General features: G+C 52.3%; 3 protein-coding genes and 1 long non-coding RNA gene across 19 annotated transcripts; 2 read left to right on the plus strand and 2 right to left on the minus strand.

Annotated features, from left to right (window-relative positions):
- Nucleotides 1–38: 38 nt before the first annotated feature.
- On the plus strand, nucleotides 39–10,800 carry ASB16 (ankyrin repeat and SOCS box containing 16). Its single transcript, XM_019752328.3, has 5 exons — nucleotides 39–4,913; nucleotides 6,407–6,674; nucleotides 8,328–8,820; nucleotides 9,196–9,309; nucleotides 9,743–10,800. Exons 1-5 carry the CDS (start codon nucleotides 4,613–4,615, stop codon nucleotides 9,926–9,928), a joined length of 1,362 nt encoding a protein of 453 aa, XP_019607887.3. The 5' UTR covers nucleotides 39–4,612; the 3' UTR covers nucleotides 9,929–10,800.
- Nucleotides 6,928–15,718, minus strand: LOC109458547 (uncharacterized). 2 transcript variants are annotated; one of them, XR_016018058.1, is made up of 3 exons: nucleotides 15,516–15,718; nucleotides 11,214–11,428; nucleotides 6,928–8,122 (listed from the first exon to the last, which is right to left on the minus strand). It is a non-coding gene; the product is annotated as an uncharacterized LOC109458547 (long non-coding RNA). The 2 variants fall into 2 exon arrangements; XR_016018057.1 differs by lacking the exon at nucleotides 6,928–8,122 and adding an exon at nucleotides 9,284–9,460.
- A 222-nt stretch (nucleotides 15,719–15,940) lies between these two features.
- TMUB2 (transmembrane and ubiquitin like domain containing 2) lies at nucleotides 15,941–20,073 on the plus strand. 7 transcript variants are annotated; one of them, XM_074320569.2, is made up of 4 exons: nucleotides 16,011–16,145; nucleotides 16,876–17,001; nucleotides 18,009–18,575; nucleotides 18,819–20,073. In XM_074320569.2, the coding sequence occupies exons 2-4, from the start codon at nucleotides 16,961–16,963 to the stop codon at nucleotides 19,183–19,185; spliced, it is 975 nt and encodes a 324-aa protein (XP_074176670.1). In that variant the 5' UTR covers nucleotides 16,011–16,145; nucleotides 16,876–16,960; the 3' UTR covers nucleotides 19,186–20,073. The 7 variants fall into 7 exon arrangements, with proteins under 7 accessions (XP_019607852.2, XP_019607851.2, XP_074176670.1 ...); XM_074320571.2 differs by having other exon boundaries at nucleotides 16,013–16,092; XM_088788949.1 differs by lacking the exon at nucleotides 16,011–16,145 and having other exon boundaries at nucleotides 16,765–17,001; nucleotides 18,009–18,286; nucleotides 18,398–18,575.
- Nucleotides 20,074–20,146: 73 nt separating this feature from the next.
- ATXN7L3 (ataxin 7 like 3) lies at nucleotides 20,147–27,979 on the minus strand. Of its 9 annotated transcripts, none has more exons than XM_074320560.2 (13): nucleotides 27,510–27,979; nucleotides 26,045–26,155; nucleotides 25,612–25,744; nucleotides 25,240–25,411; nucleotides 24,950–25,047; nucleotides 24,741–24,811; nucleotides 24,372–24,438; nucleotides 24,137–24,222; nucleotides 23,749–23,817; nucleotides 23,437–23,480; nucleotides 23,097–23,168; nucleotides 22,850–23,007; nucleotides 20,147–22,752 (listed from the first exon to the last, which is right to left on the minus strand). In XM_074320560.2, the coding sequence occupies exons 2-13, from the start codon at nucleotides 26,093–26,095 to the stop codon at nucleotides 22,604–22,606; spliced, it is 1,170 nt and encodes a 389-aa protein (XP_074176661.1). In that variant the 5' UTR covers nucleotides 26,096–26,155; nucleotides 27,510–27,979; the 3' UTR covers nucleotides 20,147–22,603. The 9 variants fall into 9 exon arrangements, with proteins under 9 accessions (XP_074176661.1, XP_074176662.1, XP_074176667.1 ...); XM_074320561.2 differs by having other exon boundaries at nucleotides 24,372–24,417; nucleotides 27,510–27,978; XM_074320566.2 differs by having other exon boundaries at nucleotides 24,137–24,165; nucleotides 24,372–24,417; nucleotides 27,510–27,975.
- Nucleotides 27,980–27,999: the final 20 nt, after the last annotated feature.

Here is a 27,999-nt window from a genome sequence, read left to right on the forward strand (position 1 = left end):
GAGCAAGAAAGGGCTAATTCATCAACACCCTTGCCGCTTCACGTTCCCATTTGGTCTTCCGACCTGAGCAGACCATGCACTTCTTTCTCTTCTACCCACTGCTGACTCCCCCACTCTGCCTGGGCCATGCGGTCTTCCTATACATAAACCACCCCATGTCCCTGGCCTGCAGTGCCCTTTCCCCCTCAACACCCTGGAGACCTGGTTGCTGCTGCTCACGGTCCTGACCAATACCCTGGGTTCTTGTGTACTTCATTGCTGCACAGGTTCTGAGCTCCAAGAAGGCAGGCTGGGTGTCCACTCACCTGGCACTGCTCCTGCCAGTAGACCTGGGCTCCCTGTGGGATCGTGTGGGTTGAAGTAAAGGCCTCAGGAAGTTAATGCTAAGGACAGTTTTCTGCCCTCAGGAAGTTAAGGCTAAGGACAGGAAACAGAACACATGGTCTCTCTGGGGCTGAGCTGTAGTCAGAGCACCTTTAGGCCTGCGTGACAAGAAGGCTGCAGAGAGGCTGGGCCCACGGGCCATGACTATTATGTGCCTCGGAGGTGGGGGACGCCTACCTTGTCTTGGCCCCTACTGGGCCTTGCCAGCTCCTAACCCTGGGAACCCAGCTGTGGGTGCTCAGCCAAGCCGTTGGCGGGGCAATTAAAGCACTGAATGGGTTCCAACAGGGTTAATCACAGCTGCGTTTATAGAGGCGCCTTTCTCTGAGGATCTCCAAGCCCTCGTTGTGCATGATCTCATTCCTCCTCTGGGATCCCCCACCCTGGAATACCACCAAGAAGCTGGGGCCGCAGTGGGTGAACAGCAGGGGAAGGGCAGTGCCGGAAACAGCCCAGGCTGCTGCCACCCACTTGGTCAAACCGAGTGTTTGCTCTGGCAGAGGACAGGGGCCCTCAGTCAATGCACTACACATAAGAGGCCAGCCTACTAGGCGCCAAGTGCTCCTAAACACCATGTCAAGACCTACTATGTGCCAGAAACCCAACTGCACAAATTGAGAGCCTCCTCGGAGCCCACATCCGCACAGCCGACTGTCGGGTCCAGTGCACTGGGAGAGGTGCTTTACAAAGGGCACGGATTGGGTGTGGCTGGCACCGGACAGAGGGGGACCTGGGCTGCTGCAGGGATGTCTCCCAGAGCAGGTGACCTTTGAGGTGGACTTTGAGGAATGAGTCAGAAGGGAATGGCGGGGAAGTGTGAGGACCCATGATGAGAATGCTGTGTGACGTGAGGCCAAGCCAAGGAACGGGGGCTTAGTTGGAGAAGGCAGGTGTCAGAGTCAGCAGAAGTTTTCAAGCTACCGTGTCTCCCCGAAAATAAGACTTACCCGGAAAAGAAGCCCTAGCATGATTTTTCAGGAGTACATCCTCTGAACACAAGCCCTAATGCATCTTTTGGAGCAAAAATTAATATAAGACCCTGTCGTGCGGGGTATCAAGCGGGGTCTCTGCTCCCGCTCCCTGCACAAGAACGCAGGACATGGTGACGCCACAAAGGGAACACCCACAGAGCCACAGTCAGGGGAGTCATACTACTATATTCTCGCTGGTGGCTGGGTTGGAGACACAGGAAGCAGGAGCCACACAATTCTCAACCCTCACTGCGTCGCTCGCAGGCTCAGCCACCATCTCCTTGCTAGCCCCCATTTTTTTGCTAGTGTAGCCACAGCAGTTATATTAGTGGCCAATGGCTCACTGGTTACAGCTGACAGCCAACTAGCCACAGCTGATGGCCATCCAATCACAGTTGATGGCCATTTACTACCTGAGCCAGCACCTTTCTATGTGAGGCTGAGAGCATGGAAACTGCTTTCTGGGTCTCTGTCCCCACACTCCATCCCTACAGGCTCTCGCCTCACAATCTACGCGACAAGCATCTTCCGTGAGGGGTCCCGTGCGAGGACCCTGGAGGTAAATGCAATATTCTGGACACAGCCAGGCTCTCTGAACACAGCCAGGGTTTCTCAGGGCACCACCAGTACTTCTGGGCACAGCCAGACTTCCTGGGCTTCGTAGGGTACCACTAGTTTCCCCGGGCACAGCCAGGGTTTCTCAGGGCACTGCCACTCTCTCTGGGCTCAGCCAGACTTCCTGGACTCAGCCAGGGCTCTCAGGGCACTGACACTCTCTCTGGGCCTCTCAGGGTACCGTGCTGGAACAACAGCGACTCACAGTCAAGGTGCTTACATATTCTCGATGGTGGCCAGTCAAGACGCAAAAGCAAACATCCGCCAGTTCCACTACATGGTGGTATGTTCCCAAGCGAACAGTCAAGCGGTCCATTAAATTAGGGATGGAAGGCAAGTCCCCATAGTCCATGGTCATTCGCCAAGGCTGTCTTGGGGGTGAGGGATGACCTTGACCTCACCCACATCTCCCATGGAGGACTCCGCAAGTGTTTCCTCCTGGGACTACAAGTCCTGCATCTGGGCTGCCTCAGTAAGCACTTCCCAGCCCACAGGGCCGCAATGACCTTCGCTTTCTCTGGCCTCTGCTGGTGGGGGAACCGTCCTCGTCTTTCCACCCCTCCACAGGGATTGAGCTCTCCAGCAGCTGCTCCTCCTGGTCTTCCTGAGACTGAGTGTTCATACGCACAAACTGCTCTACCGCCCTTCAGAAAGTTTTGGCCGGCACCGTACTCTGCTCGCTGCGCCATGTGTCGTGCAGGGTGCCAGGCGGGGTCTCAGCTCCCGCTCCCCACATAAGAACACAGGATGTGGCCAGGCCCAAAAGGAACACCCACGGAGCCATAGGTAGGGAAGTCATAGCACTGTGGTCTCACTGGAGGCTGGGTTCACAGGACGTGCGACCTGCTGTCCGCTTTTCTGCCAACCGACCAACGACTCGCCTCCACTCTCCTCGACTCTCCTCCGTAGCCACAGCAGTTATATTAGTGGCCAATGGCTCACTGGTTACAGCTGACGGCCAACTAGCCACAGCTGATGGCCATCCAATCACAGTTGATGGCCACTTACTACCTGAGCCAGCACCTTTCTATGTGAGGCCGAGAGCCTGGAAACTGCTTTCTGGGGCTCTGTCCCCACAGACCCGGTCTTATTTTCAGGGAAACACGGTAGGAATTAACCATTTTAGTCAGATCATTCCACTTGGGCAGTGGAGCGGAGGACTTGTGGCCAGAGGAAGGAACACCAGGTAGGAGGTTGCGCTGGTCCAGGTTAAAGGCTATGGTGACTGAAAATGTGACAACGGGAGCTGGAACTTTTTGCTGTGTGTGAGGGGACCAGGGAGAGGAAGAAGTCAGAGGTAGCTGAGCAGGGGCTGCTGCAGAGCCAGGGCAGGGAGGAAGTGCAGGGGCAGAGGAGCCCGCAGTGTTGGGGGAGCCTGCAGCCAAGGCAGGATGGGGCTCGGCCAACCCTCAGGGGACAAGGGGCCAAGGAGCCAGCTGCCAGCACACTGAGCTCCCGGGTTAGAGCTTCTGAGGCAGGGGCGGGCATCCTTCCTGCCTCTTTCCCTGGCTTGTCAGCCACAGCAGCTAATGCTGTTTCATGGCCTCATTCCTCCCCCTAGAGGCTCTTGGAAGCAGAGCCGCTTTCACCAAAGAGGGAATGGGTTTGTGGCTTACATGTCTCTTTGGTAGGGAGTCCCTAGAATTTCTAGGTCAAGCCCTTGGCCCTCAGGCAGGCCTGAGAGCCCTTTTAGGTTCTGGGGCAGGACAGGAGGGGGGAGGGGAAAACAAGACTCACTGATGGCAGTTTCTAGAGACCATGTCCTGCTTAGAGGGTGGGGAGAGGCTCTCACAACTGTCTTCACCCTCATGTGGCCACACTAGCTAGAACCAAAGTGCATCTGTGGAGCCAGGTCAGTTAGGGTCCTAGTCCTGGCTCCACCCCTCACAAGCTGTGACCTTGAGCGAGGTTTACCTTGTTACGCCTTAACTTCCTCTTTGGTAAACAGACCTAAGACCACCCTTCGCAGAGGTGTGCAAGTGTGATCATTAGCTTGATCATATAATTTATTTGTCAAAACCAAGTGTACTATTTATCCAGAAGTATGGTCACTGAGTAAAGATGGATCTAAAAGTAATTTAAATATTGTAAAGCCCTGTGCGTACATGTGCAGAGATATTGCTATTACTACAGATGCCAGGAAGAGCTGTTTGAACTCTATCTGGACGTGCCCTTATTTCTGGGGCTGGGGTCTAATGGGTCTATTTCTGGGCTGAGGTTGCCCTCCAGCCACCATCAGAGAAGCTGGGGCACTCTGGCTTTTTCTCCCTGCCCTGTCCGTCTCCCTTGGACCTTGCCAACCCAAAGTGCTCACTCCAGAGAAGTGGAAGGATGAGGACCCTGGGGCACAGAGGTGGCCTCATCTGAGGGCCAGCTGCCCAACTGGAAGGTATCAGCAGGGGCAGGGGCTGGTCCTAGCCGTGGGCTGGGAGTTGGCCCAATAACTTCTCTGCACCAGGATCAGGATTCTGGACAAACCGTGTTTACCAGAACAGCAAAGGGCCTATTTATAGCCTCAGCTGCTCTTCTCTCTGGGTCACAGGTGAGAGGCTAGGGTGGCTCCTCAGAGCAAGGGTAGTAGTCCGGCCGTGGGGAGCCGGCTCTGCCCAGCTGCCACTGACCAGACCCCTGGGCCCCTCAGGATGGCAAAGGAAACCTTCCCCTTCACCTCCTCCACGCTGCGCTCTCTCCGCCTGCAGCGGGAGTGGCTGGAGTGGGAGGACCGGCGCCGGGCAGCAGCCCAGCAATGCCGGAGCCAAAGGTGCCCCCCAAGTTCCCGGGCACGACTCACTAGGCCGCGTCGCTCCTGCCGAGACCCAGCGGTCCACAATGCCCTGTTCTCTGGCGACCTGCAACAGATCCAAGCCCTGTTCCAAGATGAAGATGCCGCCAACATGATTGTGGAGACTGTGAGCAACCAGCTGGCCTGGTCGTCTGAACAGGGTAGGGAGCACCAGGTGGGGGCAGAAGAGGAGAGAGAGGGAAGAGGTGGGGGGTGGGAGGGGGAGAGTCTCAGCCCCATCCGCTCCCTCCAGACTGTAGACTACACCATCCCTTCTCACTAGCTCCCTCCTAAACAGAAATGAGGCATAGTTAGTGGTTTATATGTCTTATCAGAATTAAAGTTGTATTAACATTAATTACATAGGAACACAGTTATAGTCTAATTCAATTTTTTCCATGAGTATATATCCACATATTTGAATATTTTTTACGTCCACAGAACAAAATTATAATCTATATGCTATCTTATAACCTGATTTTTTTCATGTAATATCTTTCTATGGCAATAGCCATAAGTCGACATAATATTTTAAACAGGTGCATAAATTCTACTGTATGGGTACGCCATGATTTATGTAACTAGCCCCCAAAGCAATTGGATAAATTGGGTTCCTTTTTAAAAAATTATTTTAAACGTCAATATGATGAGCATCTTTGTATACTTGCCAGCTGATTTCCTTAGGGTCTATTCTGACCAGAAAGTTTGTCCATGTAAATGAAATACCTCAATTGAGATTGCCCTGCTCTTAAGATTGACGGGAGATTGCCTCCAACCCCACCCACGGGTTTGGAGGTTCAAACTCCTTGGAGAGCTTATATTCTCACAGTCACCACAGGCTCCAAATTCCTGCTTGGCTTCAACTGTTAGAGACGTGACTCCACCCAGGGCATCCCTGTCTCATCCCGCAGCATGTCCATCACCCTTCAAATGGAACTTGGCCTTAATTTCAATCCTAGTAATAAATAAAACATACTTTATCCAAGATTTAGGAAACCCAGGAGCTTATTTCGCCATAATGCAAACAACTTGCAGTTGGGTATTAGGCATGTATGTCCTTTAAACAAGCCGTGGCCATTTCTACAATTTGGATCCACCACCAATCCCATGATCAACCCCTCTCCCCACTCTTCCTTTCTATAACCCCACCTCTCATTCTACCCTCTACTCTTCCCCCCACTTCCACCCCCACCGTCCCTACCCGAGGCGTGTCCTAGAATTCCAAACTCATGGCTCCTTCAGCGCTATTGGTTGGCCACTTGGAAGCTCAGCTCCAGGACCTCCTGTTCATAACCTTCCCCACCCCCATCCCCAACACCAGATCCAAAAGAGCCAAAGACTCCATCAGCAACTTGAAGACCCAGAAGTTTCCTTAATAGGAGTCACCCTCCTTAGTTGCCCTGATGGTTTTAAAGAGCAATTAATTTTTTTCAATGACACACTGTTTTGTTACAGACTGGCAAACTGTTCTAAAAGGCTGTTCCAATTTGCACTCCCAAATCAGGACTTGAGTAAGCCCCTCTCCACAGGTACAGCCTGACACAGCATTTGTGCTCAGCCAGGGGTGCAGAGGGAAGGCCAGAGTCAGCTGTTCACCACCTCCTGCCCTACCTGCTGGTTTCACATCACCCCCAACACTGCCTGTTCTCCCCAGGGTTCTGGGTATTGACCCCCAAGACCAAGCAGACGGTGCCCCTCACCATCACTGCAGCCCGAGGCTACACCGACTGTGCCCGCCACCTCATCCGGCAGGGAGCGGAGCTGGACGCCAGGGTTGGGGGCCGGGCGGCCTTGCATGAGGCCTGTGCCCGGGCCCAGTCCGACTGTGTATGGCTGCTGCTGAACTTCGGTGCCAAGGCCAATGTGTTGTCTGAGGAAGGCACGACCCCTTTGCACCTCTGCACAGCCCCTGAATCCTTGCAGTAGGTGCCCAGGGGCTGAGACGGTTTGGGGAGGGAGTGTGGGTGTGTCTCCGGCTCACAGCCAGGAGAAGGGGAGAAGCACCTCATATACTCATGTCCTCACAACAACCTGGGTGATAGGTCTCATTCTATGAAAGAGAAAACGGGCTCAGAAAGCTTTAATGACTTGGCCAAGGTCACATCAGCTAAGCCCAGGAGGCAGAAGCCCTGTTGCTGTTTGGGAAAACCCTGTTCCAACTGCTGTCTCATTCTCCGTGAACCATCTGTAGCCAAATTCCTGGCTGTTTTGAACTAGACATCTAGAAAGATCTAGTCTGATGTTTCCCAACCTTATATGAAGCCCCACACACCTCCTCCTCCCACCTTTTTAAGGTCAAGAGTTTCTTCGACCTCCTACATGATGGTATTTGCACTTTTACAAATCAGGTCCACAGACAGAGCTGGCGGTGTTAAGGAGTCAAAGAATCCTGGGAGACACTACAGCCCGTATGCTGGGACCCTCTCCCTAGCGTAGATCTAGATCAGGGACAAACCCAGAAGTGACCCAAACTTTCCAGCCCTTTCTTGAGTTCTTATGGGCGTGTGATGCACTCCCCAGCAGACTTTATCCTTTCAAGTGAAATGAGAAAGAATAATTCCACTTACTGGAATACTACTGAGTGAGCTTTTCAGTGTTCCTTAAATTTAGTATTTGTAAACAAAAATGAGTCCATGATTAGAATTTACCAAAGAAATACATTCAGTAGTTATGGATGACTGGCTGCTACTCAACTCTTGGCCACTGAGCAGTGCGCTGAAGGGCAGCTGGAATTCTGGCCATTTAGGGGAAGGCTACTTGGTCATCGGGGTTTCATTGGGGTTGACCGATCTGCTCCTGAGTTCCAGTGGCTGTCATTCTAGCTTTTCAATTAGAAATTACTGTTAGTTTCATCATTAGTGTAGTTTGTTATGTGTTTGGTTTACCCCACAGTGGTGAATGATACTTGCCTCTACAGTGTTCTGTCCTGTAATTTTTCCACAAACTAGAAGACTGTGAGAAGCACATGCTTCCTAAAGTCTGGTTTTTGTTATTTGGTTTTGTTTGGTTTCTATAGAGGAACGTGGAGTAGGTGGGTCCCCAAGTGCCTTCCGTTGTTGGACTGGGTGTGGCTGGTCTGAAAAAGTGGTCTTCAAGTTTGGAGGCAGGAGGAAAATATTAGGACTTCTTTTTCTTTTGGATCATATACTTTAATTTTCTATGTTTCATAGTGCACACAGTAGCTGCTTTTCAATGTTTTTGTCTGCTATCAAAATGTTAGGAGACCACTGACAAATGACTCAGAACCAGGCCTTGGGGTCCCAGTGGGATTGGGGAGTCAGGTTCCACTCTAGGAGAAGTGTCTAATTCCAGTGTAGCCACTAACTTGCTGTGTGTCCTTGGCTGCACTGCGAAGTTTGTCACCTGAAAACTGAAGATGCTCCTGGTTACTTTGATGGGCCTTCAGCTCTGCTGTCTGTCGCAGGGCTTCTGTGAGTCTGACAGGGGACATCAGGCTCACCTCCAAGTGTGGGAGGTGGAAAGAAATGGTGTAGGAGATGACAGCAGACGGGGGGTTTCCCAGGCCAGGCCTTGGTCCTTCAGGACCTGCCTTGGCACCTTGTGCCCGCCTCCAGGTGCGCCAAGCTGCTGCTGGAGGCGGGAGCAACCGTGAACATGGCTGCACGGGACAGCGAGGTGACGCCCCTGCATGTGGCGGCAGCACGAGGCCTGGAGAAGCACGTGGCTCTCTACCTGGAGCACGGAGCCAACGTGGGCTTGCGCACCAGCCAGGGTGAGACGGCCCTGAACGCGGCGTGTGCGGGGGCCGAGAGCCCAGGCAGTGACCGGCGGCACCAGGCCACTGCGCAACGGCTCCTGGAGGCTGGGGCGGATGCCCGGGCCGCTGGGCGCAAGCGCCACACACCGCTGCATAATGCCTGTGCCAACGGCTGTGGGGCTCTGGCTGAGCTGCTGCTACGCCACGGGGCCTGCGCTGGAGTCCCCAACGCAGCGGGCCACACACCCATGGACTGTGCGCTGCAGGCTGTCCAAGATGCCCCCAACTGGGAGCCTGAAGTCCTCTTCACTGCGCTGCTGGACTACGGGGCCCAGCCTGTGCATCCTGAGGTGAGCGGGGAGGGCCTGTGAAAGGAGGCTTCAGTTGGGTGCGGGGAGCCTGCGTGTGGAATTGCCCTGCCACAGGCGAAGAGAAGGGGCCAAGAGACTGGGAGCCCACCTTCTGTGGCCAGATGTCTGTCCCCATCTTGGGAAGCACCAGTCAGTGAGGGCTATGGGGGAGGATATCCAAGGTAGAAAAGGAAAGGAATTCCCAGGAAACTGACTGGAGCCAGAAGGTTGTGGAAGCACGGAAAAGGATTTGGAGAGACTAAGATCTTAGCCTCCCAAATTTGAGTGTGAGTGGGGCTTTGGCTTAGGCTGGATTTAGGTCTGCCCCTGGCTGAGAGAGGCATGATGCCCCTGAGACCCTCTTTTGATTCCTAGATGCTGAAACACTGTGCCAACTTCCCTCGGGCCCTGGAAGTCCTGCTTAATGCCTATCCTTGTGTCCCATCCTGTGATACCTGGGTTGACGCGGTGCTCCCAGAGCTGTGGCAGGTATGTCCACCCTAGGGGCACAGATCCTTCCTGGCTCGAGATCCGAAGGCAGATTTGGGCCTTAGGCCTATCCCTACAGGATGGGCTTCTGGAGGGAGGTGCCGCTCTGAATAACCTCTACTTGCACACACTTCTCCAGCTTCTCCCTCACCTGCATCAGCACAGACATTTATCAGCATCTCTGACTCACAGGCACTGTGCCAGCATTTTTAGAGTGGGGGTGGGTGCAGACACAGCTGAGACTGGGCTCTGCAGTGTGGTCCCAGCTCCCACGTCCCCTGCAGGGCCTCTCTGGCTCTGAATCTGAGTCCTTCAGGATGCGCTAAATTTTGCATGTTGCAAAATCCTAGGGCCCTACCACTAGATGGCCCCCAGTTGGAAAGGCAGAGGCAACAGTATTGGGCCATCTGACCCTGTTCCACTCCTGGCCTAGGAGCACGAAGCCTTCTACAGCTCTGCCCTGAGCATGGTGAACCAGCCGAGGCGGCTGCAGCACCTGGCCCGCCTGGCTGTGCGTGCCCAGTTGGGTAGCCGTTGCCGACAAGCCACTGCCCGCCTCCCACTGCCCCCGCTCCTCAGGGACTACCTGCTGCTCCGTGTGGAGGGGCGCATCCAGTGAGCACGTCTTGCTTTCTCCATCTGTTGTGCCCCCCAACCCTAGAAGGCCAATTCCTGGCCCTCTGTCCACACTCCACATACCTTCCTGGGCTGGTTCCTCCCTCACTGGCTTCTTGAGCCAGCTGCTAACTTCCAACCTGTCCTGAGCTTCAGCTCCTCTCTCCAATGGGAAGGTGTGCAGACTCAGCCGTCGCCCACCTCCTCTCCTTTGCTTAGTGGATGACGGCCCCTCTACACCCAGGCGCCACATCAGGAGGTGGGGATCCTTGTTGCCCTCCATTCACTGCCACCAATGTACCTCTTCAGCTGCCACTCTGCCTCTAGCTGAACTGCCTCTGCCCAACCTGTCATTGTCACCGGAAGGGCAGACCTCACTGACTGGTCTTGCTTCCCTTTGCTTCCATGCGTTTGCATGTGCTGTTCCCCAACCTTGGTATACCCTTCCCACATTTTTTGCCCTGGTCAAGCTGATTTGATCCTCAGGACAGCTCAACAGATCTGTTTTCCAACCGAGCAGGTAGCCTCCTTGGTAGCGTACTTATTTAATTAAGAGCCCATGTCTGCCTCAACTGTATTTCTTGAACAGGCATTTCAGTACATGGTTGTTGAGGGAGGAATACATGCAGGATACCTGGGAACCATTTATGGTTGTGTTCCTCACCCCACCCCCAAGTGATGCATGGTGTCTTAAACAGTGATCACCACACTTGTGATCTCTGAGGGCCTGTGACAAGAGGACCAGCCACCAATTGTCCCCTCTCTCTCACTTCTTCCCTTGGTTCCAGAGTCAAATGTACCACCATTCATCTTTAAGAGGAAGCTTTTGAAACCAGTCACTTTTTATGAACGCAAATAAATGATTTGTGCACAGAACTAATGCGTGGATGTTGTTAGGTTGAAATGTGGCTGAGATACCTACCACTCCATGTTTCTTCCCCCCCCCCCCTTTGTCCTCTTCTGTGGTTCCCAAGTTTTCTGCACTGAGCAACTGTTTCTCTTATGATAGGAAAAAGGGTATAAGAACAACACAAGCCCCCTCCCAGATCCCTAGTCTGTAGTACCCACCACGGGAGGGCACTGAGGAGGGACTCCCAATAGCTTGCACTCCTGTCCTTTTGCTGAAGGATCCTTGGATCTCCAAGGCCATTCCCATTTGGAGGCCTGCGGTAGAGATGAGTCAGGAGTCCTGGGCGTGGCCTCCTGCAGCTATTGCCCAGCTTCCCCTCCTCTGCGGAGAGTTGTACCTGTGGAGATGCCCTTTGACCAACACAAAGACAGGCTTTTACCTTGTTATGCATAGCAGCAACCTCTCCTTTCTGGACATTTTCACTTTGATTTCACAGAGCCAGAGGCCGAAGAGATGAATGGGGGATCTTCTCTAATCTTGGGCCCCAGCTGGAAGCCTCATTTTCAGGGGAGGATGCTGAGCTGTCCACCCCCTCACAGCAGGCTGATCCCACTGAGCTCCGCTTTTCCTGTTATAGTTACTGCTACAAGATATCTGTTTAAGGAAAACAAAAGACACATGCGATTGTATTATTTGGGGGTAAGAGAACATTTTCCAGGGTAAAAGCATAAAAGAAAAGGTTAATAGATCTAGATATCGAAAAAGTTTAAATATGGTATTATAAAAACACCAAATTATAAACACAAGTAAAAGGCAAAATATTGGAAAATGTTGCTGCAGCTAAAAGATTTCATTCCCTTGATCTGTGAGGCAGAAACATGTTTTATCACCATTATTGACTTGGTACCTCTACAGTGCAGAGAGTGGACACTCAAATACCTGGCAAGTAATCGAATGACCCAATGTCATCAGCCATCAGGGAAATGCAAATTTAAACTGCAATATGACATGAATTCTTCCACTAGATTGGGGGAAATTTTAAAGATTGATAATATACAGAGCCCATGAAGATATGAGTTCTTGAACATCCTGTTGGTGAGAAAGGAAATTGCCTCTTTGGTGGGCAATTTAACAGTACCCTTAAACACTGCTCCCCAGTTACACAAAAGGCTGGCATATTCATCCCAGCAATCTCGGCAAGTGGGACTTGGTAAACAAATCCATGCTATGGAATACAGTTCAGCCCTTACAAAGGTAGGACCCACAGCAGGAAAGAACTGGGGAGGGATTCCAAGTGAACAGCATTTGTATTGCCTTGTAAAGATTTCCAAGATTGTTATTAAGGAGAAAAAACAGGTTGGACTACAATATGTACAGCAAAGAAAACCGAACCCATGATTGTAGATGAATAGAAAAAGACAAGGAAGGCAGGTACCCAAGAATTCCACTCTGGGGAGGACAGAGGGACTGTGCTAGTCAGGCTTTTTATGGTCTGGGTTTGAAATTTTTACAAAGGGGTTTCCATGGATTCTTGTGAAATTTAAAAAAAAAAAATTAAGGAAGAATGTGTGGAAGAAAGGGCAAAAGGCCCAAACGGTTAATTTACAGTGTTGGATGAAATATGAAAAACATGCACACTCACTAGTAATCCAATGAATGCAAATGAAAGAAACAGAAACCCTTTGCCTATTGGTTAGGCAAACATGAAACGAATAACATCTAGTAGTCAGAGAAGGAGGACTTTTTGTGTGTGTGTCTTTTTACATTTTTTTTTTATTTGATCAATTTGACATGTTACAATTTATAAATTTAAGATATACAGTGTGTTACTTTGATACATTTATATATTGTAACATAATTGCCATTGAAGCAATATTTATCACATTACCGTTATTATAGTGCAGTATTATAGACTATATTCATTATACTGTGCATTAGAGATGGCTTATTTATTTATTTACTAGTTACCCTTAAACACCATTAATCTTATCTCCCCCAGCACTGTTTTTTAATAAAACAGATTTACTATAAACATATTTAGTTAAGGCAGAATCCCAGGATGTACAGATACATTCACCATTCTATAGCCATCTTAATTGCACGTAAAGGTATAAAAATACCTAAATTCAATAGTTTAAGAAAAATAAACATCTCACAAACTACATCATGAAAAATGTTCAATGGAGTTAAAATCAATTAAAATACTCTGTTAATTTTTAATTATTATTATATTTAAAAGAAACCAGCTTTGGGCAGTGATATAGTCCCAACTGCAGAATTCTTTCTTTCCTTGCTTTTCCTCTCAAGCAAAATCCCAACCTCAAAAACCGAACCCTGAAAGCACCCCTAACTGCATCTCGTCCTTTGCTATACACGCTCACAAACATATCCCTTGTCAGGCTCAAACTTCATTTTTTCCAACTCTTCATCACAGCTGCTGAGCATTCCAAGTCTATCTCATCTCTAGCCAATCCTTCCTTCTTCCCTTCTATCCATTTTCCTCACTGCCATGGCTATCTTAAGACTTTGCCTATGGCTAGCAGAGAATTATCTCAAATTCTCCCCAATTTCTCTCAATCCACCCATCATTCTTTTAATAAATCTTTATCAAGTACCTGCTGGGATAGATTTGGGGGATAACGGAATAATAATAATAAAACACAGTTCCTGACTTCAAGGAATTTGGTAAGACAGAAAAATGACAAATGACAATGTAGTGTGATGTTATGACAGAAGTCAATCCATGCAACTTGGGGAACACAGAGTGTATGTACCTAACCCAAATGGATGGGTCAGGTACCTGGGGCAGCGAATTTCCCACCTCCTCCCCAGGGCAGGCCCCGCTACTAGCTCAGCCCTCCAGGGTTCTAGAGGGCACGGCTCAATCAATATTCCCTTCTGAGATTGCCTTTATCTTCACTTCTCCCCTTCTATGCTCTTTCCTCTGGCTTATAAACATCTTCGTGATGCTCATGTCTCTCAAAACTTCACCCATCTATTCCCTGTTCCTCTCTAGCCTCTACCACGGTTTTTGGGGAAGAGAACACTAGTGGGTACTACTCACATCGCAGGTAGGAATGGAAATAGGTACAACCTTCTAGAGGACAGTGGGGCACCATGTATCACAAACCTTAAAAATGTGAACACCCTCTGACCCAGCAATTCCAGTTTCAGGAATTTATGCTAGGGGGAGAAAAATCATGGATGTGTACAAAACTCTGCCATCAAAGACATACAGATATTTATCAAAACACTGTTTAAAAACAAAGTACTGAAAACAAGGTAAATGTCCATCCAGATGAGATGATTAACTTAAAAAATTATGGTGCAACATGGAAAGTAATACTGTTGAGCAGCTATTTAAATCTCTGTTATAAAAATATCTGATGACATGGGAAAAGCTTCATGGTATATAGTTAAGTAAAAGAAGTAGGGGACCAAATATTGACAATAAGAGCATGTATATATAAAAACTACAAAGAAAAAAGGAAACAAAAAGAAAAACAACAAAAAAGATCATATAAGTATATATAGCACAGTACCTGGCACATAATAAATTCTCAAAAGAATTAATAGTGGCTCAACTGATTGGTTTTTCCTTCCCACAAATATTTGCGGGCCCGTGAACCTGCTAGTCTCTGTTTGGAACTTTGCTTAGTAAATCTCTACGCATTCTTCAAAATTCTGTTGAACTGTACTATGATGCTCTGCCCCACCCTGTGTTCTTCAAAATAAAAACACTAAGCTTTCAACCCAAAAGGTACACGTATGCAGAAATTAAAACAGTACCTTTTATCTCACAAACATATTGTTGACCAACAGAAACCAAACAAAAGAACTGAAAGCAGGGAAAGCACATCAGTGGTCACTGTTCATAGCAACAGTATTTGCAATAGCCCAAAGGTGGAAACAACACAAATGTCCATTAACAGTTGAATGGATAGAGAAAATGTATATACACACAATGGAATATTATTCAGCCTTAAAAAGGAATACAATTTTGATATGGTCTACAACATGAATAACCCTTGAAAAACATGCTAAGTGAAATAAGCCAGGCACAGAAAGACAAATACTGTATGATTCTACTTATATGAGACACCTAGAATAGGCAAATTCAGAGACATAAAGTAAAATAGAGGAGGGAGGGGGAATGGATACAGGAAATGGATAGTGGTGATGGGTGCACCACATTGTGAATGTATTTAATGCCAGAGTTAGCCACTTAAAATGGTAAATTTTATGTATATTTTACCACACTAAAGACTTAAAAAGAAAAAAAAGCCAGGCACGAGAGTACATACTGTTTGATTTCATTTATACAAAGTATAAAAACAGAAAATTAATCTATGGTGACAAAAGTCAGAATAGTGACCACTCTTTGTATGTTACTGGCTGAAAGAGGACAAAAAAGGGAATTATGGGTCATTTTCTATTTCTTGATCTGAGTGCTGGTTCCATTGGTGTGTTCTGTTGGTGAAAACCACCCAGCTCTTCGCTTATGAGTTTGCCTCCGTCTGCGTTATTTATACTTCAATCAGTAGTTCACCAGAAAACAACAAACGCCCCAGCACATCTTTAGAAAACAATGTAATTGCAAAAATCTGCATAAGTTCTTGAAAGCTGAACATTTTTTCCTGTCTTTTTTGGGGCTCCTGCTTTTCTTGTGCCCTGAGCCTGCGCTGAATCTGTGCCTTCTTTGAAATGCTTTCTCGCCTAATTTACCAAGTTCTCACAGTACCTCGGGCCGCATTCTCCGAGCACCGGAAGGTGACTAAATTGTCTCCTGGTTTGTCTCCCGACTAGCCCTGAGGTTAATTCTTGGAGGTCAGAGACCAGTCCTTACTGATCCTGCCAACCGAGAAGCAGTAAACCCAATCAGCCCGAGAGGCTGGGAGCAAGGCCGGAAGAAAAACGCTGGAAAGAAGGAAGCGCCATTTGGGTACTAACCAGCGGTGCCAGCGTGCTCAGTCTTCCGTTCGCGAAACCACGCCCCCTTCTAGCGCCATTCCCACCTCCCTCCTGGCTCCGCCCCTCAACCCACGGCTTCTCAGGTCCCGCCCACTAGGCGTGGCCCCGCCTCAAGAGGACCAAGATCCCGCCAACGATAACTCCGCCCCTCCTTCCGCTGAGAAACCTGTCCCTTTTATTTAAAGAATACGTCAGCCCGCCTTACGTCCCTTTTGCGTCATCATTGCAAGGCGCGGAGGTGGGACTTCCTGTCTCTGGGTCTAACAGCTTCCGGGAAAAGCCGGAAGAGACTGGACCCTGGACAGAATCCGGGGGTAGCCAGCCCCTCCCCCGGCCGCTACGGAAAGGTGAGTCCATGGGCCGTCCTTACGAAGTCAAACACTTAGTCTGGACCTTTCAGGTGAGGACCTCCTTCTTTATCCAAGCATAGTACTGATCCAATCCCCTCTTAATTTCCCATGACTCCCCGCGTACTCAAGCCCCGCCCTCAGCCCCGCCCCGAAGTTTAAGGGGTGTGGATGGTGTGTGACCCCCTCACCCGACTCTACCCCTCACGGGCTTGGGAGAACTAGGCTTTTGCACGGCGGCCGGGACCAGGCAGCCTTTCGGCTTGGGTGGGCCCACGGACCCCTCTCCAGTGTTGCGGGTATAGGACCGCCCAGACGCGAAGGCTTCTCCTCCGAAAAGGCAGGGTCGGGGACGCCCCCTCACCGCGCGGTCAGAGTCGCTCACAGGCTCAGAGCGAAGGCCTCCGAGGCGGGAGACCTAGGGTCCTGCCCGGCCCCTGCCCCATAAAGTTCCCTGTGCCTGTCGTTTTGCCTCTGTTCGCCGCAGTTTCCTTTTCTGTAAATCGGGGTTGATGACATTAACCTTACGATCAGGGGTTAGTTGTGGGAGTAGTAAATAATTGCTACCATTTATTTATTGAACAATTGCAATGTGCTACGTATTCTGCTAAGTATTTTGCTTGGATGATTTCCCGTCATCTTCAAAACAACCTTATGAGGTAGGTACTATTTTTAACCCCATTTTACTGATGAGAAAGCTGAGACTCTGAGAAGTGTTATCCAAGATTACAGAGCTAGTAAGAGGCAAGACCGGGATTATAAATTTATTTTCCCTTACTCCAGGGCCCATGTAATAAATAAGGATGTGGAAACTAGTCGTGTTGATGTGTTCCGTAAATATTCTTTGAGTACCTAGGCATTATGGTACATGGGACCCTTGTCTTCCAGGAGTCTAATAGAGATGGACAGGTACGTAAGTATAATGAAGTTTTATAGATGCTGTGAGGATAGTCTGGTAATGATAATCATTAGACTGGATTTGCCCAGGGACGGCTGTGAAAGCAGCAGATTTTCCAAGGGAAAGAGTGGGTACTCAAAGAGCAAGCTGAGATCCTTCCTGCCTTTCTAAGAAACTGCCAAGGGACAACATACACAGTACAAAAAAAGAGATTGAGATACAGATTGTGAGGCCTATTTTGGAGTCTTCCAAATCCGTTTCATTCAGGTTGTGGTTTTGCAGTTGTGAGCCTATGGTGAATCAGGAGGGTGGTGTTTCTGGTGTCTGTCCTACTTTGCTCCTCAGGGCTTGCTTGCCAGAAGAGTTTCAGAGGAGGCAGACACAGTGTCTGCTGCGTAGTGACTGCTGATGACCCCTATAGGGCCTTTGGGGTTTTCTGTCTCTTGTCCCTTTGGGGAGGTCTGACTCTGCTTTTGATGATACATTTTCTTTGGCTCAACTTCTGGACCTAGATATGGAACCATAAATGAAATAGGGTTCAAATGAGACAATCTTGACAAGAGTGATTGCACTGTGCCTCCAAAGGGGCCCCCAAATAAAATACTTCAAGCTTTTTGGTCTCCCTGAGGCCACCTTGGAGTCTCTTCAGTGGGGCTTAGTTGCTTGACCAAGTGATAGAAATCCTAGAGAAACTCAGGGCTCAAGAGAAGCAAATGTTTTTCCCCACTTACCAAAAAAGTGGCGAAGCTGTCAGGTTTTCCTGATGATCACTGGGGGGTTGGAATGTGAGAGAAGAAGGGTGTGGAACTTGAAAGTTAGAGTTTCACAATAGAGGCGAAGGGTAGGTAAGTCCTGAGCTTTAGGTTGGGGGTCCAGAGTTAGGAAGGTTTGTTCCCTCTTGTATAGGACAGTGAACTCCACTTTCTTTTAGGGCTGGGTCAGTTAGAACCAAAACAAACTAGAAACCTGGTTGCAACCCTATAAGCCCTGCTGATGCTCTCCCCCTTTGTTCCTGCAGTGTGGACCCGGTCAGCAGCCAGGCCATGGAACTCTCTGATGTCACCCTCATTGAGGGTGTGGGTAATGAGGTGACTGTGGTGGCAGGTGTGGTGGTGCTGATTCTGGCCTTGATCCTAGCTTGGCTCTCTACCTACGTAGCAGACAGCAGTAGCAACCAGCTCCTGGGCACTATTGTGTCAGCTGGCGACACATCCGTCCTCCACCTGGGGCATGTGGACCATCTGGTTGCAGGCCAAGGCACCCCAGAGCCAACTGAACTCCCCCATCCATCAGAGGGTAATGATGAGAAGGCTGAAGAGGCTGGCGAAGGTGGGGGAGACTCCACAGGGGAGCTTGGAGCTGGGGGTGGTGTGGAGCCCAGCCTTGAGCATCTGCTTGACATCCAAGGCCTGCCCAAAAGACCAGCGGGCCCAGAAAGCAGCAGTCCAGAAGTCCCTCTGAGATGTGAGGATAGCACCTGCCTGCCTCCCAGCCCTGGCCTCATCAACGTGCGGCTCAAATTCCTCAATGACACCGAGGAGCTGGCTGTGGCCAGGCCAGAAGATACCGTGGGTGCCCTGAAGAGGTGAGTGGACTGGAAAGTGGGAGGCTCTTCATACCCCATATGCCCAGCTTTGGTTGCCTCAGGAGACTGGTATAGACGTGGGAGCATCAAGGAAATATCAGGTCCAGCCCCTCTCAGGGATGGGCGGGGTATTTTCTTGAAACCCACCCTTTAGTTCTCCCCCAGTGCCCTGCTTTGTTGGTCCAGGCCTGTTTGTCTTCTCATTCCTCACCCTCTGTCTTTCCTTCTCTTTCCTCCTTACAGTAAATACTTCCCTGGACAAGAGAGCCAGATGAAACTGATCTACCAGGGCCGCCTGCTGCAGGACCCAGGCCGCACACTGCGTTCCCTGAACATTACCAACAACTGTGTGATTCACTGCCACCGCTCACCCCCAGGGTCAGCTGTTTCAGGCCCCTCAGCCTCCCTGGCCCCCTCCTCAGCCACTGAGCCCCCCAGCCTTGGTGTCAGTGTGGGCAGCCTTATGGTGCCTGTGTTTGTGGTGCTGTTGGGTGTGGTCTGGTACTTCCGTATCAATTACCGCCAGTTCTTTACCGCACCTGCCACTGTCTCCCTGGTGGGGGTCACTGTCTTCTTCAGCTTCCTAGTATTTGGGATGTATGGACGATAAGGACATAGGGAGAAAATGAAAGGCATGGTCTTCCTCCTTCATGGCCTCCCCCCTTTCCTGGCCAGAGCTGGGCCGAAGGGCCTGGGAGGGGGAGTGGAAAGGATGTGGTGGGTCCTTTTCCAAAGGACACAGGAGGCAGTTATAGGGCCTCCCCTTCACGTCCACGATACAGACATCCCTTCTGTGCAAGCACAACTCAGGTAGAAACAGGGATGTCATCTTCCTTCACTTTTAGGGTCCTGAAGCTCAGAGCCAAGCTGGTAGCCCAGCTCAGTGGGGAGCCTGGGCTCTGAGGGTTCCCTCCCAGCTGTGACCCTAGCTCTTCCCGTTGTCCTGCATGTGTGCTCCTCAGAGCTGCCTACCAGGGCAGCTCAGCATGGCCCCAGCATACTTCTGTAGGGCGTCTGGAGTATCTTTCAGTTCCTCAGTGGAATATCCATATTTTGAGACAAAAATCACACAGGCAGGAATGAAGATTGTATCAGCTTGCCCTATAGGCACCTAGCCACCTCTCCCTTCTCCCTCCACTTGTGTAGCAGGAATAGGGTGTTCTCCATGTTCTGGACAGTTTCCAGTGTTCTCCCTTTCTTCAAAGCACTTTGCTTGTATTTTTTTTTTATAGTCCTTTATAGAGCTCCATCAGGAAGGGGATTGGGGCACAAAGCCAAGCCCCCAGCATGGGGAGAGGCCCGGCCACAGCTGCTGCTACCCTAGGCCTAAGGGTGTAAGCAAGAGACAGCTCTGGCCCTCAGCCAGTGTGCTCCCCTGCCTAGCTCCAAGGACGAGCTGAGCTCAGGGCATGGAGCACTGAGCCCCAGGCCCTTGCCTCTGGGACTCTTGGAGGGTCAGTGTTTGTGACTGAATAAAGTTCCATTTTGTGGCTGTGGAGCCTCCTGTGACATTAAGAGAATGGCTTTGCTCTGCCCCCAGCAACATGGTAATGAGGGTGGGTAGGCCAGGCTACCAACGGGAGATGCAGTTTATTTACACCAGCAGCCATGGGGGCAGGGGAAATACACAGCGTTTACAAAGTTAGCTACCTGTACAGGATGGATTACATATGCAAAAATAAAAATCTCAAGACCACAGGACAGCGTGAGCCCCACCCCCCTCCCCCAATGACCCCAGCATGCGGTAATGCCAGGCGGGTGGCCCCTGGGCATGCGGGGGGGAGTGATGCATGGAAGGAAAAGCCACCAGCCATGGAAATTAGTACAGAACCCCCCCACACACACACTCAGACACATGATAGGATACAGGGTGGACGACACCTAGCCGGGGGTGGAAGGATGGGAATTGAAACCCACACAGCCTGCTGTTAGAGGGAGGGGAATGGGGAGCTCCTAGCCCCTGTTCAACTACATGGTAGGGGGGCACACTCCCCAGAAGGAAAGGGGTTTGCTCCCTCAGGGTCCCTGCTGGACCAAGCCCATCTCTTACCCAGCCTGGGCAGGGGGCTCTGCCCTGAGGGCGGGCCAAGGAACAATGGGGAAGTGGATGTGGACAAACCAGTTCCCAAACTACTTCCCACTTCTCCCTCCAACCAGAAGGGGGAAAGGGTATATTGGGGCCTGAGCTGCAGCTGCCTCTCAGAAGGGAGAGTGGCCCCTGGCCTTCCTCCCTTCACCTCCAGCCTACTCCCAATACATCTGGGAGCAGGCTGGAGGCTGGCTGAGATCCTCCTTGCCCTCTGGCTTCCCCTTAGAGGGAGAAGACTGGAGGGGCAAGAACAGAGGAGCCCAGGCCCCAGGATTTATTCTAACTCCTGCCAAAATGTTTGGCTTTTTAAAAAAAAATCACAATTCTTGGGTTAAAAACCAATTTGTAACCAGGCGTCAGCCACAACCGGAACCACCCTGGGGGGAGGTTGGGGTTCTAAACAGGGTACTGCAACCCCATCTCCGTTGTTCCCTTAACCCTCTAGGATCCCTAGCCCAAATCAGTCCAACCAGTCCTGGGTACTAGCTACCCAAATGTGGGATAACTCCTCCTGGGAGGAGGGCAGGGGACACATCCAGCAAATGCCAGAGACCTTGGCTCAGGGTCAACTCCACCTGTCACTCAGTCCGCTCCGCTCCCAGCCTGGACTGCAGTCCTCCAGCTTGGTTCCTGGGGGGACGGTGCCCGCATGGAGGTGGGACAGTACATCTCTTCAGGATGTAGACCAGGCAGATGGGCACACTAGCATGACAGTCCCACAGAGGGGCAATGCCTAGACATGGCACCCCTTCCCCTTCCACTGACAACCCAGAGCACAGAGATTACCCTCTTCCCGCCCCACTCCTAGCACAGGGGGAGAGGTAAAAGATCAGGATTTTCCTCAGAGCCCCAAACCACAAGTACAGAATAAATAACTTAAAAGCGGCTAAGGAAGGGGAAATGGCAGGCTTCAGAGGCAGGAGCATCGAGAGAGGAACTGAAGCTGGTCAAGGTGAAAGGGGGGTGGCAAGCAGCAGTTGGGAACTTGGGCTGCCCTGGTAGGGCAGTGGGGCAGGGTAGGCAGGATGAACATGGGGCCACCCCAGGAGGGTGAGGCTGGGCCCCTTCCTGGGGCAGGGAATGAGGTAAGAAAACATTTCAAATAAAGCAGCACCGTTCCCTCTCACCTTGGGGCCCCACTCCTCACCAGCCCTGGGTTAGGGAGGAAAGGTAGGGGGAGTCATTTTGATACACAGCTCCCTCTTCCTACCCTCCCCCTGCCCATTCCTTGAAGCTATAGAGGATGGAGGCCCTTTCCTGGCACCCAACAATAAAAGGACAGCTCCTGTCGCTGAGGAGGCCCATGGGGACTGAGGGGAAAGGGCTGCCCCTCTGAGGGGCAGGGAAGGCGGCAGCAGTTCTGGATGCCTACCTCAGCAGACAGCTCGCTGTGCCTGCCTACCCCTGGGATTGGGGGCGTTTGATAGGATTCTGCACACAGACAGGACACGCCCAGCCCTGCCCCTCAGCTCCAAGCACCGGACCCATTCACATTGCTGAGGGAAGCTGGGGGAGGCCGCCTCCAGGCTCAGCTTCCAACCCATAGCCTCCCGGGTAGCCACAATGCTCCTCGGCAGGGCTTAGTCCAGTTCCTGGGGTGGGGGGCAGGCAGTGCCCTGGCACAGTGCCCATGTCAGGCCCCTGGCCTAGCTGGACATCCAGTAACTCACAGAATAAATAGGAAAACCGCCTCCCCACCAAATTTATGTCCAAGGCATAATTATGTCCAGGTCTGAGTCCTGCATACCAAGGGGTCGTGCTCCATCACAGAGGACCCTGACACCCCCCAGGGGTGCATAATTGGATCCTCTGCCTGCCTGGCCCACCAAGCTTCCCAAGCCCAGACCCCCAGCAGCCGTCCATTTGCCAGGCAATGCCACCTGGGTGGGGGTCAGGAGAGAGGGCTCTGCTCAGCCAAAGGCTATCCCTTGCACCCAAGTCAGTTGATGTCATCATAGATGCTGGGCGTCGGGGGTGCCGGTGGCTTTGGCTTCTTCTTCTTGTTGGAGCCTAGGCCGGAGGCAGTCCCTACCAGGCTCAGATGGGATTTCTTTTTCTTCGTTTTCCGTGACTCAGAGCTGTTGGTACCTGAAGAGAAAGAAACACAAGACATGAGAGAAGGATTGTGGCAGGAGAATAGAAGATGCCCCCATTCCTTTGCTTTAGGCGCAACTGGATCACCTACCTAGACCCCATCCCTGATTCTCACTCGTCTTGGAGGAGCCTGAATCAGAGGGTGAGAGATCAGAGGAGCCATCCCACTGAAGTCGGCTAATCAGGGCCTGGCTGTCAGTCATGTCAAAGCTGTCATTATCCAGGGAACTCTCGACCTCTGGAAGGACGCTGAAAAGGGGAGGGGCCAGAGAAGGGCTTTAGGGATACCAATTAGCCTAACCTTCTACAACCCACCACCCTTTTGGAGGATCACTTACGCTGAGGGTCCGAGGAAGTAAATCCGCACGGCTCGCCGCTGCTCATCCGTGTGCTGGGGGCAGCGCAGGGACCTGGTGGGGAGAGAATGATCAGACCCTGACAAGGCAGGAAGGGTCTGAGGAACTCAAATGAAGCCCCTCCCCTCGGCAGAGGTGGGAAGGATGGACACCAACAGGGAAGGGATAAATGGAGAGCTCCCATATTGTGGCCTAAGGCCTGACATTCGAGGGGAGGGGTAGGGTGGGAGTCCCATTGCTCAAGTCCAGGGGTACTCCCTACCTATGCCCAGGATGAATGTGCAGGAGGGCCCCTGGCCCCCTTTCTAAGTTCTGAGCTCACCTTGTGCACATCTTCTTGGTGTGTTCAGAAATCACCCCACATTGCTGGAAGAGGAATATAAGCTGAAAGAAGGGATGGAGGGGATCCTACTCTAGACCCTAGATGTTCTCGTCTGTATAAATGCTAGATTGCACAAGCAGAAATAGCCCGAAGGTGTCCAGAGCAGACAGTCCCAGACCACTAATGACCAAGAAACCTAATTCCAGAGAGAGGACTAAATGGCCCTGACTGCTATGTCACCAGCCTCCTCCAGGGCCCACTGCCTGTGGCTCCAGCCCACTCGCCAACGTTTCCCGTTCCCTAGTCCCTCACCGTGGTGAGCAGGCTACGCAGCTCCTCCGGTCCCAGGGTCTCATAGCTGATCCCAGTTGAGTTGTTATACTGGGGAGAACCAGAGGTACAAGTTAGAGAAGCAGCAGCCAAAGAAGGGGGGATGGGGTGGGGGTGGAGAACCAGTCTCTCTCATCCCTTTCTAAGAGAGGAGGTCTTACAACAGCCCAGTGGTTTTCCAATGATTCCTTCCATCCCACCTGCACATGGGTGAGGGAGGGGCTGGGTCCCAGAACGTAAATACGCAAAACCTAACTACTACTCCATCTAGTGCTTTTGGCTGTTAGCATTAATCCTCACTTGTCTAAATTTCACCCAACCCACAAAAAGTAAAATGAGAGGGGACCTAAGAGAGGCAGCCCCTACTCACCTTAAAAGGATCCGAATTGCTAAGTTCCCCTGAAGAAGAAAAAAGAAGGGGAAGGGTGTTTGATGCAGAGGTACAGACAGAGAACCCTGAAAATAACCAGAGAGGAAGTGGGGGTGACAGAAGGATCACAGGCCCTCCCTCGATACCCGTCCCCCAAGCCCCCCACCTCCACCCTCCAGCAACAAGTCCCAGAAGACATAGCTAGAATCACTCCCATTGTTCCAGCCCCACTTACCATTTTTGTGTTTTAAAGACTTGGATCTTCGAGGGGAATTGGGGTTCTGGAATGGGAGATACCATAGCTTTGGGGAAAGGGTAACGATAAGGGGGAGCCGAGAACCCAGGGAAGGAAAAAAGATTTGACAAAGAAACATCCTCAAATTCCTACTCTTTCTTCCCAGTAAGAGGCCTGTCTACCCATATTCCCCCTCCCCCACCCCCAAGGCCTCTGCTGCCCTCCTGCCCACAACAAACACCCTCATCCCGGAACCCAGAGGCACCCAATGACCTCAGACTTGAGTCAAGATACCCGAGGACTCCCTGCCCAAAGGGGAGGGTATCTGTCCTTCACCCCAATTCCCCTCATGCTTGCCCCAGCTCTCACCTTGTCTGATTTTCTCTTCTTGGCTGTGTAGGACAAAAGGATAAAGGGCAGGGTCACTTTAAGTTCCCAATCTAAGGACACCGAAAGAAAAGTACAAAGCTACACTCTCCCCCCTCATTCAAGATAACAACTTGTGAGCGTTACACACCCCATTCCTGCTGGCCCACCTCATCCCAGTGCCCCCCAAGTTTCCCCAGATCCCCAAACACCTTTCTTCTCGGAGCCATAGGACCAGTCGTTGTCGTTGATGTCATCGTTATCCTCTTGGTCACTCTCAGACTTGTTCATACTGTTGCTATTGGCAATCCTGACAAGGGTAGGGAAGAGAAAGGGTCAAGGCTGCCATCTCTCTTGCCCCCAACTTCAGAGGTATAGTGGGGCATCTGGGGCCAAGCATGACCCACCCTCTGTACCCTACAAATGCCCACAGGGGACTACACCATAGTACAAGCTGCAAAGGATGAGCAGCTCTGGTTCTAGCAGGGGGAGAAGCCCTCACCGGCGGTTGGCGATTCGGCTGCTGTTCCGACCCATTCCCAGGCACTTCTCCAGATGGGGAGCAAAGCGGGAGGCAGCAATGCTGCGGCTGCAATTGGGGCAAACACACTCCTTGCTCTTCCACTGGTTGAAAACCTGTCCAAAGATGTCCAACCCCGGCTGGTCCACGATCTCTGGGGACAGGAGAGGCGTGGCGATCAGGGCAGGCAGGGGACCCTCACCTTTTGTTCCCACCCGTGGCCCCATGGCCTCTTCAAACCCCCAGCCTAAGCTCACAGGAGCTCTAGGCTCTGCATCTGGTGCAGTTTCCAGAGGAGAAACCTCCAAGCACTACCAGGGCAGGACTAGACTGCTCTTCAACCCTGAAGCTCACCAAAATCCTTCATGCTATCAGGGTCCGTGTCATCCAGGAAGAAGTAGCCACACTTGACAGCCCGGTGTACCTCAAAGCAGAATCCCAAACAAGAATCCTCGACCAGGTCCGCGTATATCTCCTGAGCGATGGCCTGGGCCCAGGGGAGAACAGCCATGGTCACAAGAGTCACAGCCCTGGACTGAGAGCAATTCTCACCAACCAAATCTCCTGCCAATTCACCCTGGCCAAAAATAATGCTTTCTTTGCCATTTTTCCCCATCTTGACTTTGCCTTCTTTCTTCTTCCGGATCCTTGGGCCTTTTCAGCTGGCTATTCCCTTTAAGGAACAAGGAGGCTGACTACCCAAATTCCTCTTTGGTGTAGATGCCAGATATAGAGACGTAGAGACATCAAGAGAAAGAACTAGAGGCACACGTGGGGGAGCCCTCACCTCTAGTTTGCTGTTATCCAGGCCAGACAAAGACATTTCCTCCATTTTCATTTGTAAACTCTTGTGGAGACGGCGCTCTGACTGCTCATAGCACAGCGGGCGGCAACACGGCTGCACACATGGGGATGGGGGTGTTGGTGTGAGTCCAAGGCACCTCTGAACATTGCCACCTCCCCTCCGCACCTCGCTGCCCAGAGCGTAATTCTGGCATCAGGATATACCCCTCCCTAAGGCCTAGGTTCACTAAGTCTGGATGGTCCTTCAGGGCCTGAAAACCAAAGACAACCTAGTTCTTCCTTCCCAGGCCTCAACTCAGGCCCTGGACTCTACTGCCAATCAGAGTCTGGGTCTATAGGAGGCAGCAGCTCACCCCAGGTCCCCAAAACTCAAACCCCTCTTCCATACCCATGGTGCAATGCAGCAGGGGGAGGAGAAGGAACTCTAATGCCTCAAAGCAAACCCACAGGGTGTGGCAAAGAACTGCACACTCCTAAATACACTCCCCCCTTCCCCAGGCTCTCCTCAGAGTCACCTCTGTTTTCAGTCAGGATGTCCACTTGGGGGGGTACTGCTACCAGAAGTAGGAATGGCCCTAGGACCCTACAACCTTCACCCCACTGTCTTCCCTTTAAATAAGACTCCCACTACAGGAGAGTAGCAGCGTCCACAGAAACCTAGAGCTAAAGGGGCATTTCTAGCCAGCATGAGCAAGAGGGGTAGAGCCCAGTGGGATGGCATGCTAGGAGTGGGCACTCCCCTTACCTGTTCTTCTTTTAGATAACCACCCACCCTCCCTCAAGACCTGCCCGGAAGTCTCCCCAAGAACCCCAAAGTCCAGGAATTCCCACCAAAGGATTCAGAAACACTGCCCACAGTCTGGGGCCCTTCTGAACGATGGGTGCGAGTTTAAGGAGCTGCCGGCCTGGAGTGGGGTGGGGACTGACAAATGAGCCAGGGGCACTGGGGAGGGTAGGAGGCCGGGCCTCGGCTCTTCCCCCGTCCCTGCGGCACTGCTGCTGCATCATACCGACTGGGGGGAGGAGAGCCGAGCCACCGGAGGCCGGCGCCGGTCCGGGACAGACCGACCCCTAGAGAGTGGGCAAAGTGGGACGCGTCCCGGCCCCTCTCTTTCCCCACCCGCCGGCAGCCCTGACCGGTCGGGGATAGGAGTCCGGGAGGGTGTCTCTATTGTCCCGGGGGCTGGGGCCTGGCTCCCTAACAAAGGCCCCGCGCCCCCTCCCCGGCCGGCCCTGCCCCGCCCAGGGGGGACCCAGACAGGGGGAGAGCAAGGGGCCCCCGGCCCGGCCGGGAAGCCGGGGGAAGCCGGGCGTTTCCGCGTCGGCCCGGGGGGAGGGGAAGGGGCGCTGACCCAGACCTGGGGGGAGGGGGCCCAAGCCCCGCCTCGGGCCCCGCCCCCCGCCCCCCGCAGGCCCCTCCCCCGTCCCTGTCTCCGTCCCGTACTCACCCCGCCCGGGGGGCCGCGCCGGGGCCCGGCGGCCTCTCAGGGCCGCGTCCTCCGGCGGCGGCGGCGGCGGCGGCTGCTCCGGAGCCCCATGTCCGTCGGTCCGTCCTCGCCTCTCCCCGGGACCCAGGGCCCGGGGCCGGGGGGTCGGGCCACCCCCCCGCCTCGCCGCCTCACCGGGCGGCCATGGCCCCTTCCCCTCCCTTCTCGTCCCGTCGCCGCCTCCTCCTCCTCACCTCACCCCGCCCGCGCGCAGTCCGCGCGCCGTCCGCGCGCCCCTCCCCCCGCCCCCCACTCCAGCCCGCCTCTCCCGGGCGGGGGGTGCGGCGCGAGCCCGGAGCGCGCGCGCGTGCCGCGACCGGAGGATGGATGGATGGAGCGAGCGAGAGCGCGAGCGTGCGCGCGCGCGCCCCTCTCCCCCTCCCTCCGCGCGGGCTCGAGGCCAAGCGCGAGCACGCTCCAACCTCCTCCTCTTCCTCCTCCCGCCCCTCCT

Source organism: Rhinolophus sinicus, chromosome 12 (genome assembly GCF_057876585.1).
Source record: "Rhinolophus sinicus isolate RSI-liver-muscle chromosome 12, RSI-T2T, whole genome shotgun sequence".
Lineage (NCBI taxonomy): Eukaryota > Metazoa > Chordata > Mammalia > Chiroptera > Rhinolophidae > Rhinolophus > Rhinolophus sinicus.

Bases quoted from the DNA above. Each gene is read 5' to 3' on its own strand.
- ATXN7L3 (XM_074320560.2), bottom strand. From the start codon at position 26,095: ATGAAAATGGAGGAAATGTCTTTGTCTGGCCTGGATAACAGCAAACTA. The intron at 24,439-24,740 runs GTGAGAGCTGGG...CTTTCCCCAAAG, and splicing joins AGAAGAGAAAATCAGACAAG to CTATGGTATCTCCCATTCCA. The intron at 24,223-24,371 runs GTAAGTGGGGCT...GGTTATTTTCAG, and splicing joins GTCTTTAAAACACAAAAATG to GGTTCTCTGTCTGTACCTCT.
- TMUB2 (XM_074320569.2), top strand. From the start codon at position 16,961: ATGGGACCCTTGTCTTCCAGGAGTCTAATAGAGATGGACAG. The intron at 17,002-18,008 runs GTACGTAAGTAT...TTGTTCCTGCAG, and splicing joins AGTCTAATAGAGATGGACAG to TGTGGACCCGGTCAGCAGCC. The intron at 18,576-18,818 runs GTGAGTGGACTG...TCCTCCTTACAG, and splicing joins ACCGTGGGTGCCCTGAAGAG to TAAATACTTCCCTGGACAAG.
- ASB16 (XM_019752328.3), top strand. From the start codon at position 4,613: ATGGCAAAGGAAACCTTCCCCTTCACCTCCTCCACGCTGCGCTCTCTC. The intron at 6,675-8,327 runs GTAGGTGCCCAG...GCCCGCCTCCAG, and splicing joins ACAGCCCCTGAATCCTTGCA to GTGCGCCAAGCTGCTGCTGG. The intron at 9,310-9,742 runs GTATGTCCACCC...CTCCTGGCCTAG, and splicing joins TGCTCCCAGAGCTGTGGCAG to GAGCACGAAGCCTTCTACAG.